At 38.3% G+C, this 19,507-nt stretch overlaps 1 protein-coding gene across 3 annotated transcripts in view; it reads left to right on the top strand.

The window, feature by feature from the left end:
* The window catches only part of AP3B1 (adaptor related protein complex 3 subunit beta 1), a 238,513-nt gene that overhangs the window by 197,793 nt on the left and 21,213 nt on the right, over window positions 1-19,507 (top strand). For 2 of the 3 annotated variants that reach the window (XM_074995451.1, XM_074995450.1), the window contains 4 exons: window positions 640-871; window positions 3,119-3,203; window positions 13,895-13,992; window positions 19,300-19,438. In XM_074995451.1, the coding sequence (XP_074851552.1) occupies window positions 640-871; window positions 3,119-3,203; window positions 13,895-13,992; window positions 19,300-19,438 (554 nt within the window). Of the gene's footprint in view, window positions 1-639; window positions 872-3,118; window positions 3,204-13,894; window positions 13,993-19,299; window positions 19,439-19,507 lie in introns of those variants that run through there. The other variant, XM_074995452.1, reaches the window with a different exon arrangement.

The raw sequence follows: 19,507 nt of genomic DNA, 5'->3' as shown, positions 1-19,507 counted from the left end.
CACAACTACAAAATGGAGAATAACTAGATCTGAAGAAGTGGGTCTGTCCCATGAAAGCTCATCACCTAATAAATCATTTTGTTAGTCTTTAAAGTGCTACATGACTGCTGTTTTGTTTGGCTAGCCAGTAGTACAGCAGAAGAGGATCTGTGGGATATAGAAGGTCGTAAATTACACACGAACCAGCAGAGTGGTGCAGTAGCAAAGAAAGGGCTACTGTATTGCCAGTACTGTCAGATATTTAGCCCGGGTGAGACTCAGCTGGAGTATTGTGTTCAGTTTTGGATGTCACACTTTGAGAAAGATGTGGACACGTTAAACAAGTTATCATGCTGTTCCAAATATTTCCTTCTTTATTTTGTATTTGTGAACTTGAATATTTTCAACTTGTTGTAATAGTTTTTCTGCACATTCTCCTTTGTTGCTGTTTAAGATGTCAAAGCTTTGAGGTATTTTTCCTGAAAATCATTAGGCCTGCTGATCCTGCCTTCTTTGCACACTAAAATCTCCAACAGAAAATAGGGATTTCTAACTGGTACAAAGTGCAGTATTTAAACTGTCATATTATGTACTTATTCTACTATCCGTAAGAATTGCCTAGTACATTGTTCACTAATTTGTTACTTTTTTGTGTAACAGGTCAGTTCCCCAACCTTTGTGCCAATGAAAACTCATGAGTTGCTTCATCGAATGAGTGGGAAAGGATTAGCAGCTCATTATCACTTCTCAAGGCAGCCGTGCATTTTTGGAGGTCAAATGATATCTGTACAAGTGACATTAACGAACACCACGGACCACAAGTTAGAGAATATTCACATAGGGGAGAGAAAGCTACCTGCAGGCATGAAGATGCATGTCTTTAACCCAATAGGTAATCAGATAATCTTGTTAAAATGAACTGTGCAAAATCCTAGTCTTTTATTAAAAAGATGAAATGGAAAATACCAAATACATTGATTTTTTTAAAAAAAAGTTAGGTTTTTTTTCATTTTAGAAATTGACAGAATTAAAAAAAATCAACACTTTTAAACATTATGGGGTAAGGATATGTTTAACAAGGTGTCAAATGGGAGGATTTCCACTACAGTTAGAATGAATCAAACATCACTGGGCAATTTTATTCCAGTGCTTAACCACCCTAAAGGAAGTTTTTCCTGATGTCCAACCTAAATCTTTCCCTGCCCCTTGCTGCAATTTAAACCTATAGCTTCTTGTACTACCCTTGGAGGATAAGGAGAATTGTTCTCTCCCTCCTCTTTTTGTAACACCCTTTTACGTACGTGAAAGTTACGTCATCTCTGTCTTCTCTTTCCCAAACTGAACAGAGTTCTTTCAGTCTTCCCTCATAGGTCATGTTGTCTTCATCTTTCCTGAAATGTGGTGCCCAGAACTGGACACAATACTCTAGTTGAGGTAAAATCAGCAGAGAGTAGTGCAGAAGAATTACTTTTTGTGTCTTGCTTACGCCACTCCCATTAATGCATACCAGAATGGTGTTGGCTCCCCCCGCCCCCCAAACAGTGTCATGTTGCTGACTCATATTTAGCTTATGGTCTGCTATGGTTCCCAGATCCCTTTCTGAAGTACTCCTTTCTTGACAGTCACTTCCCATTTTGTATGTGTGAAACTGATGGTTCTTTTCCAAGTGGAGTACTGTGCATTTGTCCACATTGAACTTCATCCTATTTACCCTCAGATGGTTGCTGCAGTTTGTCCAGATCATTTTGAATTATAACCCTATCTTCTAAGGCACTTGCAACCCCTCCCAGCTTGGTATCACCGGCAGACTTTATAAGTGTACATTCTATGCTGTTATCTAAATCATTGATGAAGGCATTGAATAGAGCTGGTCTCAGAACTGATCCCTGTGGAACCTCACTTGGTATGCCCTCAAACATGATTGAACCTGAGTGACTGTGTTTGATTTTCCAGACATTATACATTGGAAATGTTTTCGAAATGTTAAAGCCATTGAATAGTGGTAACTTTTCTGGAAGTTGGTATAATGAGTTAATGAGATGACGTTTTATGGAACAGTGCAAAACCAAAGAAAGAAATATAATCAATTTTGGAATGTCTTTGGCTCAAAGCTGAAGAACTTTCAATTTCTTAATGAAGTTGTCAGAAGACTAGCAGTGACATTTTTGATTTCTTATTTAGTATGTTTTTATATTTATTAGGGGTGCAGGGTCTCGGAGGGAGTTGTGACCTGGAGGAGGGAGGGTGCACAGGGTTTGGGTGGAGACCTGGGAGAAGAAGGGTTGATGATGATGTGGGGCAGAGGTTTGGGATGCAAGAGGGGGTGGGGTGCCAGAGGCAGGCTTTGGCCAACAGCCATTTACCTAGGCGGCTCCCAGCTAGTATCCCAATTGAACCGTGAGGCAGGCTACCTGCTTGTTTCTCCTCACCTGCAGCTTAAAGCTGCTGTCTGCTGCTTCCCAAGTGCCCCTCTGCATCATATGCTGCTGGGAGGTCATGGGGAGGAGGAGAGGTTTGGGGCACTGCCACTACACCCAACACAATATTGCAGGTCCCATTGGCACCACAGAGAGGACCATGGAGCAGCCAGGTGCTTTGAGCAGCCTTGGCTGCAGCAGGCAGGCAGACTGCCTGAGGGGACAGATGGGCTCTGGGTGGGATCTGGCTCAGGGTGGGATCGGGATCTGGCTCACAGGCCATATCTTGTCTTCCCCTTCTCTATAGTAATGTGCGTTTTACTAATTCTCTTGCACTGTCTTGGTCATTCCATCTGAAAACTGAAAAGCAAGTTATGTCAGGCTGAATGAAATGCAAATGCTGCATCTGTGCATGAGCAGATAGATAACATAAGACCTTAATGTTTTTCTGTAATTATGTATACCTGCTGTTGTAATATGAAGCTTGGTTCACTGAATGTGAGACTAGACTTGACTGGTAATATTTAAAATGCATTTATTTAGGAAGTTCCTCCCAAGGCACTTTAAAAAAAATTAAAAACAAAAAAATTGTTTAGACTCTCTCAAAGTAAAGAAATTGTGAACATTTGCTGTTTTACATTTTCTCAAATTTTGTATTTAGATTGTCTGATCTGATTTGTTTGGGGATTTTTGGTACACTTTATTTGTGTGTTCTATTCTAGAAGTTCTTAAGCCTGAAGAATCCATTACTGTTTCAATGGGTATTGACTTTTGTGATTCTACTCAGACTGCCAGTTTCCAGTTGTGGTAAGTTTTGTCTTTGTTTATCAGTTGATCGTTCTGCACAGAAATTGAGGGGAGAAATGTTATAATCTTCACTATATTTGCACCATCTCTTTCATAACATAGATATTCTATATTAAAAATGTGTCATTTGAATTGGCTTTGATTATATTTTGAACTAGTTTGAAATCTAGAAATTTGTGTGCAAAGGTCTTATTATATTTTCTGCATTTGTTACAGAATTTGGTACCATTTGATGTTACCTGAATTGTCAAATATTTTAAGGTGCAATTTATGAACGTAAAATTAAGAAACAAAATGAAACCAAAGACAAGTTAAATGCAGCAGAAGCTGTATCATCTAGCACTCCTGGGGAACTCTGAGGGGTTCCAGATATTGAAACGATACCCGCCAGCCCCACTCCACTGGCTCTGCTGCTGCTGGTCTCCAGCCAGCGAGCCCTGCGGCCACAAGCTCCAGGTATCGCTGCTGCTGATGCCAGCCAAACAGCTGATCCCAGCGCTGCCAGCCTTGGCCCTGGCTGGGCAGCCAGCCCTGCTGCTGCTGGCCAAACAGCTGGCCCTGTGGCCGCCAGCCCTACAGCCAGTGGTCCCATGGCCACAGCTAGGCAGTCAGCCCTGCAGCTGCAGGCCATAGTTGGGTAGCCGGCCCCCCTGGCCCCACTCCGGTGGCACCTGATGGGTGGCCACCAATAGAGTGGGTGCCAGTTAATTGAGCATGCCAGTTATCCAAATTCTGAATAACCTGGCTTTCACTATACTCGTATAGATGCAGGCATTCACTGATAGTAACAATCACCTTTGGAATCCTGCTGTATTTGCAGAACAGTCCGCCTAACTGCTCTGCAGCCAATCATTTTGTATAGTTTCTTGAGCCTCCCTAGCCTTTCCTGTATCTGAAATACTGACTTTTTACTTAATCAGCTGAAAGCATTTGCCTGCCTAGAGCATTACCATCTGTTTGGTCAGGACCACAGTTTTCCTGTTCCCATGGGAACAATTGATCCCAGGTTCCAGTATAATACCTGTATTAGTTCTAGTTTCTTCCTTATTTTCAGGTAAGAGAAGCCTCTTCCTAATAGTGGTGGGAGCGGGGAAAGAGAATGATGGGGAGAAATTAGTGGGTGACTGGCCCACTAGTGTCTGCCAACGTACATTGCCTATATTTTTATATTTTCTTTGCTCATCATCATTCCCAAGAGCCTGTGTTGTATCAGAGTTCCTTACATATTTTGATTTAAACAGGAAGAGAGGCTGCTGCTAACCCACTGGGAGTTCCATTGTCAAGCAAAAGACCCGCTTCATCAAAGGAATGCTAGAGGCTAAATATAGATGCGTCTTTGCCCCGAAAGTTTGCTCCAAAATATCTGTTAGTCTACAAGGTGCCACAGGACTTCTTGTTGTTTTTGAAGATACACACTAACTCAGCTACCCCTCTGATAATTGTCAGACAATGTAAATTAATGCAAAAATAGACAAGAGTTTGGATTCTGTTACAATTCACTGGGGCTATGTCTAGACTAGAGGCTTTTGTTGAGGGGGTAGCTGAGTTAGTCTGTATCTTCAAAAACAACAAGAAGATTTTTAAAGACTGGGAATATAAACTTTGTAGTGGAAAAGCTATTGTGCTTTCACATATGTTAAACAAGCTGCTCAAGAAGGGCCAATACAAAAGTTAAATTTTCCCTTTTTTTGGAGGTAGAGGGGGAGTTTCCCCCTTCTTTGTGACATTCATTGATACGCAAAGTCCCTACTTGTGAGACTGTTTTAAAGGTCTCTCCAGCAATGTGCCTATAGCATGTAGCATATGTGAAAGTTTATACTTTTGAGTCTTTCTGGAAGATGGCAGCAGTAGTGGTATTCAGGAGCTGATCTGTAAGTCTTTAAAAACTAAGCTTATTTAACTGTGCATTACATTAGTCCAGCACAGGCTTTGTTTTGATATAACAAGGGAATGAAAATCCCAGGCAATGTAGCTTTTTAATTGAGGCGTCTGTGTTTAGAGAAGCATACTTAGCTTTTTATTTTTAAATTACGTAGAACATCAAAATATTTAAACAATGTTTTTAAAAACAGTGCAAATATTTCATGTGAAGTAAACCCTTAAGTATGCAAATGATTCAGTTCCAAGCTTACCTCCATTTATTGCTGAGAATCTTTACAGAGATGAGTATAAGCAATGTAGCATAACACATTGATTTTATGCAGATCATCACCTTTATGTTTTGGGAGGTCTGCTGTATTAGTGATATATAAAAACTGATTACTTTCTCCAACATTGCCTAGTAATTGTTTATTATTTTCCTATTAGACAAACAAGACAGATCAATATTCCTGAACACCAACCAGACTATGAGTAACATCACTGTAAATAGATTTTCCTCAGACAACAGTGCTGGATTCATTTTAATGACTGGGACAATGTGAGCCCAATGACAAAGCACAAGCTAAACATGAAGTTTAAAGTTAAATTAAGAATAGGAATTGCTTACTTTGTTTGCCGCCTTGATCTATTAACACTTTAATATTTGAGAATACTTTTGAAGGGGAAAAAGTAAAGCTAGCTGTACTTTGAGGGAAAGTTGCTCTTTTTTTTTTTTTTCATTGAAAAAGTCCTGGTAATATAAATGTGTATACAGTAAACTTTTGTTTAGCTGGTATTTGAGTAACCAGCACTCTCCAGCATAACTCAGAGCATGGAGAGAGCAGAGCAGCCTGCCATCTCCACTCACAGGTAACAGGCTCCTCTGTTCTCTCCGTCCCTGTCTGATCAGAGCAGCTGCTCCCGGCTCGGGCTCTGTAGCGAGCTGCCTGTTCTTAAAAGGGAAAGCTGGCAGGCGGAGGGAGTCCTCTCTGGAGCTGGACACAGCTCCCCCTCCATCATCCCCCATTGTGGTGCTCCAATGGCAGCTGTAAATCCGCCTCCTCCTGCCCAGGCCCTAGCCCATGGTCATCTTACAACTGAGCAAACAAACAATGCCCCTCCCCTTGAGGGGGTGAGATCCCACTCAGTGCTGTGTGCGAGTTCAGCCGGCAGGCTCCTCTGCACTCCTACCCAGCGTGAGTACTGAACTTTATTGTACAAATATTTGATTGTCTGGCAACCTCCTGGTCCTATGGATGCCTGCTATCAAAGAGTTTACTGTATTAGGCTATTCTGTATTTTGTGGTGACCTTCCACAACATGTGAATCTGTTTAAAATATACTCAATGACTACTCTCAGTACTTTCTGCAGGTTTTTTTTTCCCCAAAAGCCTGCATGTGAATTATTTCAAGGCTATTTTGACAAAAGACATCCCTAACATCTTTATTTTACTATATTGCCTTTCATGAAGATATGTATGTATGTTGTGTTTTTGAGCTTGTTTGGGGTATGCACCGCAGTAAAATGTTCCCCAATCAAAATTATTTTCCTACATTTTCCCAAAAGGAGCGCTTTGTCTTGCATCAAATGTAATTGATCCTGAAGCAGTGTAATCACAATTACTCACTTTCTTAATTGGCCTGCCCAAAATCAGAAAATGGAAACCGATCGGCAGTGTTTAAATCAATAGCTTTGTAGTAGTGGTTGTGGGGGTTGGGAGATAGCGGTAATGGGGAGATCAATTGGTCTTAGATGCCAATCATTGACTGTGTGTTTTGCATAGTAAACACTACCTGTCTGCTGGCAGATGTTGTAGTGTTAGGTGTTCAATAAAAACAAACTATATTAAGAAAAAAGCAGCAATGACTAATAAAATATTTAGATCACTTTTAAAAGATATTGGTCATATCAAGGTCAGTAAAGGTAAAGTTGTAATATACAGCACTGAAAGCTGTGAGAGCTTTGAAATACCTCCCTAATATGCATTTATTTTATTAAGCAAAGCTTTCCAAGATCACATACCTCACTAGAGAGAAAGGAGAAACTCTTTAAGTTGAAAACTGTTCCTAATGCATTTACTTAGACGTATATTAGGTTGCTCACCCTGTTTGCTCATAGAGAGGACATCTCACCATTGCCTTTCTTGTGCCATCTCACAGCAGGACACTTTCCCCCTTTCTCTTAATTTCTGTCCAGTAAGCCTATTGGGGGGAGGGGAGTAAAAAAAAAACACAAGTGAAGGTCAAGATGAGTAAATGGCCATTCTTCATCTTTTACGGGGGGTGGGGGGTGAGAGAGAGAGAGAGAGAGAGAGAGAGTTATATTTAGGGTTTCCAGCTTCTCTGTCCTTCCCCCACTCTGTTTGCACACAGAAGCTGCTTTCAGATAAACTTCTACCTCCTTTCAGTGGGTGGGGCCAATGTGTCAATTGTCTGAAGAGAAGGCAAGGACTCCTATTGCTTAGAATACCTACTGGTCTAAAAAATTTGGGGATGGGAGAGTAAGTGTGTTCCTCTCTCCTCTCCCAACTGCCCCCCATGCACACACCTCTAGAGACGGGCGAGAGATGGATGTGAAGAGAAACTGTTCTCTCCTTCCCTTCCAGCCCCCTGCCCTTGAGAAGATTCAATGGTAGGCCAGCAGGACTCTAAGATTGTATCTACACTAGCATCCCCCTTTCAAAAGGGGGATGCTAATAAGACTCTTTGGGATATGCTAATGAGGCACTGCAATGAATATGCAGTGCATCATTAGCATAATAGCTGCTACAGCACGTCGAAAGTGCTGCTTTCAATCACGCATGGCTCATCTACATGGGGTCCTTTTCAGAAGGACCCCACACACTTTGAAATCTCCTTATTCCTATTTAGTTATAAGAATGAGGGGATTTTGACATCTGCGGGGTCCTTTGAAAAAGGACCCAGCGTAGAAGAGCTGCTATTCTGCTAATGAGGCACTGCACATTCATTGCAGTGCCTCATTAGCATATCCCAAAGTGTCTCATTAGCATCCCCCTTTAGAAGGGGCAGAGCTGGTGTAGATGTAGCTTAAGAGAGGGAAAGGAAGAAGTCTGTACTATTTGCGTCTCCCCAGAATCTAGATGTCTGAGGGTTGGGAGTGAGCAGGGTGTCACCACAACTACCAAGGGAAGGGGGCATAGCTGAAGCAGAATGGGAGGAGGTGCTTGTATGCACCTTTCCCAGCCTTCCATCAAAATGACAATCAGACGTGCAGGGATTGGAATACAGGAAAGATGGCAGGGAGATGATACCAGGTATAGGTCTGGTAACTAAACTGAGCCCCAAGAACTGAGCTCCTGCTTCTCCCAGCACTGCTGCTGGAGCCATTCAGGGCCATCCTATGCTCTACTCCTGGCAGCATGTTTGTCTGCTACTAGGAAAGAGGTAAGTGATTCTATGCATTATCCCTTCTTTCAGGCACCTCTCTGTCCTAAAATCTACCTGAGTAGGAAGCCTATTTGCAATCAAGAAGCAAAAACAAAGAATCAGTCAGGTGCCCTAACATCCAGCTTTCTCAAAAATACTGAGACTGTAAAACCAGTAGTTATATATCCACACTGATCCCATTCTTTCTAAAATGCCTGGTTAAAAAATAGTGCATGTTACTCAGTGCTGACTTTTATGATTGTTCTATGACAACACCTGAATAATAATAATAATAATATACAGAAAGTAATACAAAGGCAGTTGTTAGTGACATGAAATCTATTTTCTATCAATCACATTATCACCTGTTCAAATGGTGTTTCCCTGGACACTTCTTTTAAGTTGTAGCTAGGGGGTGTATTTGTTTATTTAAAGCTGTTGGGCAGTAAGAGACTCGAGTGGTTTTCTCTCCACTATCAGTTACTCTGTAGCCAGCCACTGATTGGCTCACCTCCAGAAAGCAAGTCCATCAGGTGAGATGACTAACCTGAAGGAGGAAATGCTGGATCTGAATAATTGCTTTAATCTCTGCTAATCCAGGGCCTATTTTATCCCTCTGCATCTCTTCCTTTCCTCAGAGAGATTAGTTGGAAAAAGTAAAGAAAATCCAACAGGTGAATTCAAGAGCAAACTTAAATATTGTTCCTTTCTCTCCCTATTGCTCTTCCTGTTCTTTGTATCTGTTTGAAGATGAACACTGGAAGATTAGAATCAGTGTGGTGTTCTGCAAAAGATATTGAATCAGAGAACTCCTAGGGCTGGAACGGACCTCAGGAGATCATCGACTCTAGCCCCTGCCTAAAGCAGGATCAACCCCAACTAAGTCATCCCAGCCAGGACTTAAAAACCTCCAGGGGTGGAGATTTCCACCACCTCTCTAGGCAACACATTCCAGTGCTTCACCACCCCGCGGTGCAGTAGTTATTTCTAATATCCAACTTACTCCTCTTCTTTAACTTCAGACTATTGCTCCTTGTTCTGCTGTCTGTCACCACTGAGAACAGTTTCTCTCCATCCTCTTTAGGGCTTCCCTTCAGGAAGCTGAAGGCTGCTATTAAAATCACCCCTCAGTCTTCTCTTCTGCAAAGTAAACTAGCCCAAATCCCTCAGTTGCTCCTCATAGGTCATGTGCTCCAGCCCCTTAATCATTTTTGTTGCTCTCTGCTGAACCTGGTCCAGCACATCCACATCCTTTCTATACTGTGGGGGGCCCAACATTGGATGCACTGCTCCAGATGTGGCCTCCCCAGTGCTGAATAGAGAGGAACAACAACTTTTCTAGATCTGCTCAAAATGCTCCTTCTAATGCACCCCAATATGCTGTTAGTCTTCTTGGCTACAAGGGCACACTGTTTACTCATATAGCCAGCCTTTCATCCACGGTAATCCCTAGGTCCCTTTCTGCTCTACTGCTGCTTAGACAGTTGGTCCCCAGGCTATAACAATACTTGGGATTCTTCCGTCCAAAGTGCAGGACTTTACACTTCTCCTTGTTGAACTGCATCAGATTTCTTTTGGCCCAATCGTCCAATTTATCCAGGTCATTCTGGATTCTATCTCTACCCTCCAACATATCTACCTCTCCCCCTAGGTTGGTGTCACCTGCAGACTTGCTGAGGGTGCAATCCAGTCCCTCATCCAGGTTATTAATAAAGAAGTTGAACAACACCAGTGCTAGAACTGAGCCTTGAGGCACTCCACTTGAAACTGACCGCCATCCAGATATTAAGGTATTGACCACTACCCGTTGGGCCCACCTGTCAAGCCAGCTTTCTATCCATCTTATAGTCCATATATCCAATCTATACTTCCTTAACTTACGAACAAGAATGTTGTGGGAGACTATCAAAAGCTTTGTTGAAGTCAAGTTATATCACATCCACTGACTTCCCCATGTCCACAAAGATTGTTACCTCATCACAGAAATTAATCAGATTGGTCAGACACGACTTGCCCTTGTTGGCTACTTTTGATCTCTTTCCCCTCTTCCAAGTGCTCCAGAATGGATTCTGTGAGGATCCCCTTCATTATTTTCTCAGGAACTGAGGGAAAGGCTGACCCATCTATAGTTCCCTGAATTGTCCTTCTTTCCTTTTTTAAAGATGGGCACTACATTTGCCTGTTTCCAGTCATCTGAGATCTTTCCCTATCTCCAAGAGTCTTCAAAGATAATGGCCAAAGGTTCAGCAATGGCATCTGCCAATTCGTGACGTATGTTTGGGTGCATTAAATCCAGACCCATGGATCTGCGTACCTCTAGTTTTTCTTAGTAGCTCTTAACTTGTTCCCTCCCCACTGATGGCTGCCCTCCACCTTCCTATGCTGCATTGTCTAGCACTCTAGTGGGGTAGCTGTCCTTGTCCATGAAGACTGAGGCAAAGCAAGCACTGAGTATTTCAGTTTTTCTTACAGCGTGGATCACTAGGTTACATCTCTAATCCAATAATGGCTCCACACCTTCCCTGATAACACTCTTATTGTTGACATGACTGTAGAAACCCTTCTTGTTACCCATCACATCCCTTACCAGCTGCAGTTCCATTTGTGCTTTCGCTTTCCTGATTGCTGCCCGGCATTCTCCAGCCATACATTTATACTCCTCCTTAGTCAACTGTCCAAAAGATGTTCGAGCCCATGGACTAGAATGATATTACAGTCTTACAGTTATCAAGGGAATAGACGAAAGCTATGTCTAGGCCTGTGTTAAAGAAGCAGGTGTTTTCTTTCCTGTGACTCTGAAAGTATTTTCAAAACTCTATGTACAGGCCTGCAAAGGTAGGTAATTGATTTTTGTATCATTGGAAAAAATGAATAGATACACAAAACAGATTACTGCCTGTTAATTATTTACCTAGGTTTTCATACCATGGCTGTTACCACAATATTTGTGTATTTCCAAGTGGAAATGCCATTTACATTTGTTTCAAAGGCAGACACTGCTGTCTTTGCCCCCAAAGTCTGCCATTATCATGAATTTGAGGATTCTGTTCCTCAAGTTCCTCTGGTAAACAGCTACTTCTGGCTTTTTGTATACATGATCCAGAACACCCTGGTCCAAGCAATGCCTGGTGTCCATCAGATTCTTTGGGAGCAAATGGCTAACAGACAAAAAAGTGACAAGTGAAAGAATAACCATCTGTTGCAAGCATCCCCGATAGCTATTTGAGTTCGAACAAGCCACTTAAATATATGGGAAAATGTTATCTGGAGGAATTGGCTAAAGGTTCACCTTTTCACTCCCAAATTCCTGGAGTTCTTATATGAAAAATATATATTAAAATGAAATAAAATGTGTTAAGTCCTGTTTTGTATCCCACTGAAGTCTCAAGATACACTAACTGCATCCTTGGTCTATCAGTGTTCTGTTGTAATTATATAGTTTGAATGCTATCAGTTTATCTAAGAAAATAATCAACATCAGGATTGTAAGCAGGGACAGAGTTACAATCATTTATAAAATTGAATAGCAACCTATGACATAAATCATTATCAAGCTTATATTCAACCAGACGTTAAAGAATCATTTTAGTATATGTTTACTGAGCTTGGATTTAGAGTAATGTTAATTATTATTCGTGCTACATTACATTTGAAACTTCTGTGTTTGGCATTGAAAAACTTAATTACAGCATATTGTAAGTTTAAATAATCAAATAATTTTAGAATATATAAAATTTCTCTTCTAATTTTTCCTTGCCAAATTAAATTGAAATGGGTTAAAATACAGTAACTGTATATAAATTTTAAATAACTGGTCCATAAAGCAAATCTTTTTTATGATTTCCGGTAGTTTCTTGTAATTTTTTTAATCATAGGACAAATATGACTTTTATATTAATAATCCAGAGCTGTTTCCTAAATCAGTCAATTTAATTTCAAACTTCTGAGGTAGAAAAGTTATAAAAAATCAATAACAAATGTTTGAGATTAATTTAAATACCATGGATATTAATCAATTGATTTTTATTCTACTAATGATTGTACCAATATGTTTTGAGTTGGATAACTCAGGCATACCAACAATCAATATTTGCTGATTATTTGGCACACCAGTTAATTAAAGGATTTTTTCTTTCAAAATTTTCACTTTCTCTATGGCTAGAACAAAGGTTTTAATTTTAAATGCAGATCATTAATTCTTAGCAGCATATTTTATTCAGCAAACAAAACATGGTAATGTGAACATATCTTGAATTTCTATACAATTAGTTTCAGTTACAAATAATCTGACTCTTGTGTGGAGTGAGATGATCAATGATTGTCTTATTGGAAGTGGAGAGGGAATTAAGAAGGATTCTGTAATATACAATAAGCTTTCATATCCAGCATTCCATTATCTAGAACTCTCAAATAACCGACATTTTAACCATAAGTAAATTTTTAGTTCCATTTTCCATAAGTGCAGTAGAGTGAAAGTAAATGCAAATAAATACAGCAAATACTGTACAAGTTTACAATCTACAATACTACTGTTGTTGATAAATTTGTTTCTTAAGATCTAATGTTGTTGTTTTTTAGTGTTTGCATTGCATTATCCAGAATATTTGACTATCCAGCAGCCCCCGATCTCTGGGGCTGCCAGATATGAAAGAGTTTACTGTTTGTTTGTTTTTTTTACAGCAGAATACTTCTGACCTGCTGTTTTTGGGGCGTTTTTGTAAGCAGTCTAGTTCCAGATTTGAGAGAGTTTCTACCAAGGCTTCTGATCAGTCAATAACCTATTTTTTACTGTGTCAAAAATTAGAATGTTTTCAAAATTGTGCTGTTATGTTTTTCATGCTTTTTCAGATTAGTTTTTTACTTTTTTTTCCTACAGTGTTTGTGCCATTCCAAATTATTTTGTTTAGAATTAAATGTATTTTAACGGATCCTTGTTTTGGTTAGAAAAATGTTTCATAGTGAGTAGAAACGTTGTTAAAATATTTGTTCAGGAATATTACAATTTGAACAAGACCATTCCTTCAGTTTACTAATGGTATTAAAACAAGAGAAGTAGAATCTTGCTAAGTCATGTTAATTGCTGGGATGTTGCTGATTATTGAACTTTGCAACAAACAGGTTTTAAAAATCATATAACATAAATTTTAGCAAACATGTAATTAGTTTCAGTGTTCTGGTACTTCATAATCAACAAGAATGTGTATAGCAGTACGATAACATTGGAAATGCAAGAGTTGACTGCAGCACGGTTCCATCCTGGGAAGTAGGATGAGACAGCCAGATTTTTATGAGAGTTAGCAAGGTTTTGGGTTAGCAAAGTGAAAATCAGAAAGGTAAGTCTACATTATCAGTTGATAATGTATTTGGTCCCATTTAATATTGGATATATGGTGTATATTCTTGCCAAAAATGTGTTCACTTATGTGTAATTTCTCTTCTCTCAGCACAAAAGAAGATCACTTTAATGTTTGTATTCAGCCCCCTGTTGGAGAATTACTTTTACCTGTCACTATGTCTGAGAAGGACTTTACAACAGAGCAAGGTGAGAAATATTATTTCAGTAACTTTGATAAATGCATTTTTTATTTCTGTGTGCGCACACTGGAATGATTTTCAGTGGCACATCTTTACTAATACCCAGCAATCACTTTATGCATGTAGGTACTGATGCTATTCTGTGCATTCTCTTTCAATCTCATACTAATGGCTTGGCTTAGAAAACACCTTCGAAAGTGCACACCGTGTGCATTCCACTGGTGCTTGATAACTGATTAATTTATCTTTTTTAAAAAAAAACACAGTCCCTCCTCATACATAGTCCATAATCAACCTTTCGGCCTTGAGAGTTATGGTTTCCTAACATTGCTCACTAATGCATTTCATATTAGTACTAATGGCAGGAATTTTGGACCCACCAGCTCAGAGAAATAATCCAAATGTGTAATAATACAATGATGTCTGCTTTTATTAGTCCAAGGCTATTGCTGGTGTGGAGTTAACATACTTTTTCTTCTCCCAACTACTTTGAAGTTCATTACAATCATACCCCTTTATAACATCCCTTTTTACTATTAAAAACAAACACTGTCACTTCCTGTTGGTGTAGCCTTTTAAAAGGGAAACATGTCTACACCTCAGCTGACAGTTTTCTTTAAGTAGTGCTTTTAAAAAAATAGGCATCTCTGTAAAATGTAATGATGTGGCTTGGTCTGGAGTCAAAAACATTTGATCATTTGTACGGTTCCTGCTATATTAACAATAAGAAATTATTGTAGCTGGTTATACTATGTATTAAATGAACAATCCACACAGCTAAGAATTTTGTTCAAATTTACTGTAGTACTTTTAAAGTCCAAAAGCCTGAGCTTTGGGTGCATTTTCAAATTTATAATGTTATATTCTCATCCATCTCAATGAATGGGGATTTACATGCGTAAATCCTTTCCCACTGAGATGAGAACGTGCCCACGGGACTCCATCTCATTGCTGTGTAAAGCTCAGAAACCCAGTGTATCTATCAAGCAGTCAAGAACACCAACGAGTAATCCTACGCAATGCTATATATTATTAATAATCACTTTTGCATCATTTCTTACAGTTACTTTTATATTTTAAATTATAAAGAATGCTGTTTGAGTGCTACTTGTATTTTCTGTGAAGTTGATCCCTGCTGTGAAAAGTTGAGATTGTGATTTTTTTCCTTAACCAATTGATACTTATTTGCTGTTCTTACTCTTTGCTGGCTAAAGCCTGCCTCACTGCTTTACACCTGCTCAGCAATCCAAGGTGAGTGATTGATTGAGGCTTTGGCACATTTGTTTTTAACTGTTCCCTTCTTAAAATTACAGCTAAGGGTACACTGTGAGTAAAGAAGGTTATTGTACTGCTTTTTCCTCTTTTGGTTTGCTTGCTTGCTTGAAATTTGATAGCTTTCTATGCTTTGCTGTGACTGAGGGCTTTTTTCCCCTGACTGGCCATATAGAACCATGAGCGCACAGAAGAAGTGCACTCTGAGAATAGCTGTGGTCCTCTGTGGAGTTGTTGCCAAAATTCCTTTTTCTTCTGCCATCTTACTTCTATGGTTGTTGATTATTTGTCTGAATAAATCTGGCAGCTGTTTGCTATGTTTAATAGAGCAGAAAGGCTACTCTGAATAAAGCTATTTGAAATTTTGTTTATATGAAGTATTTGTAAATCCATGAAGGTCTCTTGGCATTTCTGTATCGTTCTTTCTGTCTTCCTGAATTCATTCTTTGATGTAGGACTTGATACTGGCAAATTTACCACATTTAAAAACCTCTTCTCTAGCATTTCTGTAGTTACAGATTTCAGATATTTTAGAAAACTCTTGGAAATAGAGGTCTCAATTTTAAACTTTACATGTGTACAATATTTATTTGTTGAACATATGTAGGAACAGCTTGCAGAAAATTGCTATGTGAGTTTGCTAAATAAAAATCCCACATCAAGTGAGAAATTAATTTCTTCAATTTTTAATAAAACGAAGCTTACTAGAGTAATATGCAGGTCAGCTTATAAATTAACAAATGTGTTTCTATTCTGTGTTAATTTGGATTTTAGTTTATTCTCCTAATAAATCTGATTTATATACTTACATTTTTCATTTTCATGGTTTTCCTTATTTTGGATAGAAGTGTTTTCAAACCTTGTATTGTGAGATACTTTGTTTCATTTTTGCATTCAAAGTTAGTAATAGGATAAGGTGAAGTGGTGGTGGAAAACTTGTGTAAGGAAAAATGAGATGATATGGCTTTTGAGAATCTCTAGGTCTAAAATTGTGTGTGCAATCTAATAAGAATACTAATACACAGCATTGGATCAATATGCAAGAAAACAATTCACTGCTTCCCCTCTTTACTCAATTACAATATGCTGCTTTGCACTGAGTCACATTATGTGTATTTCCTTTTCCCCCCATGGCAGAAGGAAGGGGCCAGGCAAAGTGCTGAATATTCATGCTTGTGAAGGTTTCCTCGTGGCAACACTAACTGGAAAGCTGTGTTATCTGCAAATTGTGCATCGTGCTGAACTGTGCCACACTATCTCACTTTGCCCTCAGTTCTGAACTGGGGAAACGTTGTTCAGGATAATTCATTCCTTATTTACACAGTCTTGAGCAGCTGCTTAATTAATATTGTGATTTTGTCATTTGACCCTTGGATGCAATGGACTAATTAATTCTGTTATTTTAAATGTGTTTCAGTCTTAGGTTTCTGCATTCCATGCCTTATTTGCAGCATCTAGCTTTGGTGGCAATTCTGTCTAAGAAAGAACAGTAGCCAGGGGCCTCTGTCTTCACATCATCTTGCCTGACTCTGTTCCTTTTGAGATCAGTGGCAAAGGTCCAGTTGACTAGTGTTGGAATAGGATTGAACTTGGTCTTCTCTGATAAATGACAGTGTACCAGATACATTTTGTATCTGTATAAGTTTTTTCCAATTTCATTTCTTTTTATTATTGAAAGGGTGTATTCTTGATTCACTGGAACACTTAATTAACCCAAATTAATTGCTTTTTTATGTGCTGACCAAAGTTTTCTTAGATTCTGATGAGTAATACAACATTAAAGGTGGCACGCATTTTTTAACTGGTTATTAATTAGTATTTATGCCATTTAATATTTTTATTTTTAAGGTATGTGCACATAGTTATTTTGGTTTCATTTTGCAGTTTTTTCTGTAGATAATGTAATTTTGCAAACCTTTTTAGTCTGTCAACTGTACATGGCACATTTTAATTTAGAAATAGCATGGATTAAAAACCACAATATTTGCTTAATTTTATTAAGATTTATGCATCCAAGTTTTGCTCCTAATAAGCAAGATGCTAATTCTTTAAATGGTCAGACATTTACTATTTTCTGGCCCTTAACTACCACAAGCAATCATATTTGATGCCCCTTAATTAGAGCACCTTTTTTTCTTTCTAGGTTCTTTTCCACCTCAGCAATCGAGACAATACATTTGCTTACCATGCTGCTCTCCTAAGTGTTCTTTTGCATGTAAATTAATCTTGATTCAGTTTACACTGTCATGCTGAGTGGTACAAATTGCCTATAACAATAAAACAGCATGAGTTAAAAATAAAGGGGGGTGGAGAGGCAGATTGAATGTGTGCCTTACTTGATAGGATGTTACTTTGCTTTATGCCAATACATTAGTCAACGATAATGAATCTTCTGTTCAGAAAAGCATGGTTTAGTTGATTTTTTTAATTTTACTTCAATGGAGCAGTACCTTGTCTTTTATAGAACAAGTTAGACAAACCATTAATGACAAGAGTGTTAAGGTTAAATATGAAGCAATGCATTCACTTCTCTGAGTGCTATCCATCTTTCCATTTACAGGAGCTTGACAAAAGTACTGGCTTTGTACAACATTTCCTTTAATTACATGCTGTGGGAAACAGGCTTTTAACATAAACATAGTTGCATTCATTTATTCAGCATTTGCTCTTCAATAGAGCTTAATGGAGAAGGTTTAAATCCTAAATGAGTACACGCATCTCTCAGCAGTGTTATGTCAGTCCCTGTGCTCTGCTTAAAAGCAGTTTTAGATTGCTTATGTAGTTTTTAAAGCTTTTGCCTAATTTTGAAGTGAAACAGTCTGAAACAGTGTGTACTGTTTCCAAGGTTAGGTAATGCTAATGCTGATTTTTTACAGAAAGTAGATATTTATTTCTGCTTTTTTGTTAGTACATAGTGTTCTAAAATATCCCTGTGTTCCTTTACTTTTTACCCAGATTTTCAGGTTTTGTGGCAAAATCTGATTCAAATTCTAATATATGCTTATGTTGACTTTTTAAACTCAAATTTATTAAATACATTGTGTATACATTTCTAAAAGGATAGAAATTTTGAGCATATTAAATAGTTTTGATTACATAATGTTTAGTTAATATAAATCTCTGACACTGGTTTAACTCCTCATGTTTTCTACTTGGGGTCTACATTTGATTGTTTTTACAGTTTTTAGCGTCTAAATATAGAATCAGTTCCTGCAGGATTTTCACATAAGGACATGGACTGTTTGAAGCAATCTAAGGGCTTTTAAAAAAGAATCATTAACATAGATGACCTGCTAAATGCTGTTTTAAGCCCTGTGTGTTGACGTTAAAAAAAAAATTCTTGAACTATATTTTTCCTTTCATTTTTTTCATTTTATATTATGGCATGGAGAGTTGACGTTTTAGCTGTATTTTGTAGTGACATATTTTAATGAAACATAGTTTATTACATTCTTTAAGAGACTTACTGAGTGAACAGTGTTTCTCAGTCAAAATCATCAGATTAGAAACTGTCTTCATGAAACTAAACTGATCTGATTGAGTGTGAAAAGAGTAAAATTCAGAGAATAATCCTATAGTGAAATTACAATGGAGTGTAATGGTTCTGTTTTCATATGAGTCTTTTAGATATGACCTATAGTTCAAATTTGTCTTATTCAAAAACATCTTGTTTACTATTTAACATCAGTATGCTTCCTATGTACTATATTATGTATAGAAATTTGGCTGCATGCATTTATTAATATCACATCACTCTTCAGTTATTACTGCTTTCTTTTCAGTAAAGTTAAATTACTTTAAAATAACATGTTAGTTAATTGGGCCTTTTATATAAATCTACAATGCTTTAATTTTTAGATTCTGGGGGTTTTTTTTGTTTTGTTTTTTGGCAAACAGATTAATTTTGTATGTCATTTTCTTCTAGAATATTGAGAGAAATAAGATTTACAAGTGTTTTTGCTCTTACTCTGTAACAAACCAGATATCTGTTTCCATAAATTTCCTAAAGTATTATAAGCAAATATTTCTCTTAATGTTTCAGGAATGTTAACCGGAATGAATGAGACATCTGCAACAATCACTGTTGCTCCACAGAATTCCACTCGTCTTGTGATTCTTGAGAAGGTGATAAAGGCAGCAAACTTGGGTGTTGTTCCATCTGGTCAAGATAACATACACAGGTATGCTAAAACTCATGTGTGCCGTGGAGCAAAGTGAGTCAATGTCAGTCTTCTATAATTGTAGATGTG

This window comes from Carettochelys insculpta, chromosome 5 (genome assembly GCF_033958435.1).
Source record: "Carettochelys insculpta isolate YL-2023 chromosome 5, ASM3395843v1, whole genome shotgun sequence".
NCBI classification, from domain to species: domain Eukaryota; kingdom Metazoa; phylum Chordata; order Testudines; family Carettochelyidae; genus Carettochelys; species Carettochelys insculpta.
The sequence above is the reverse complement of the archived record's forward strand: the minus strand, read 5'-3'. Positions and strand labels throughout refer to the sequence as shown.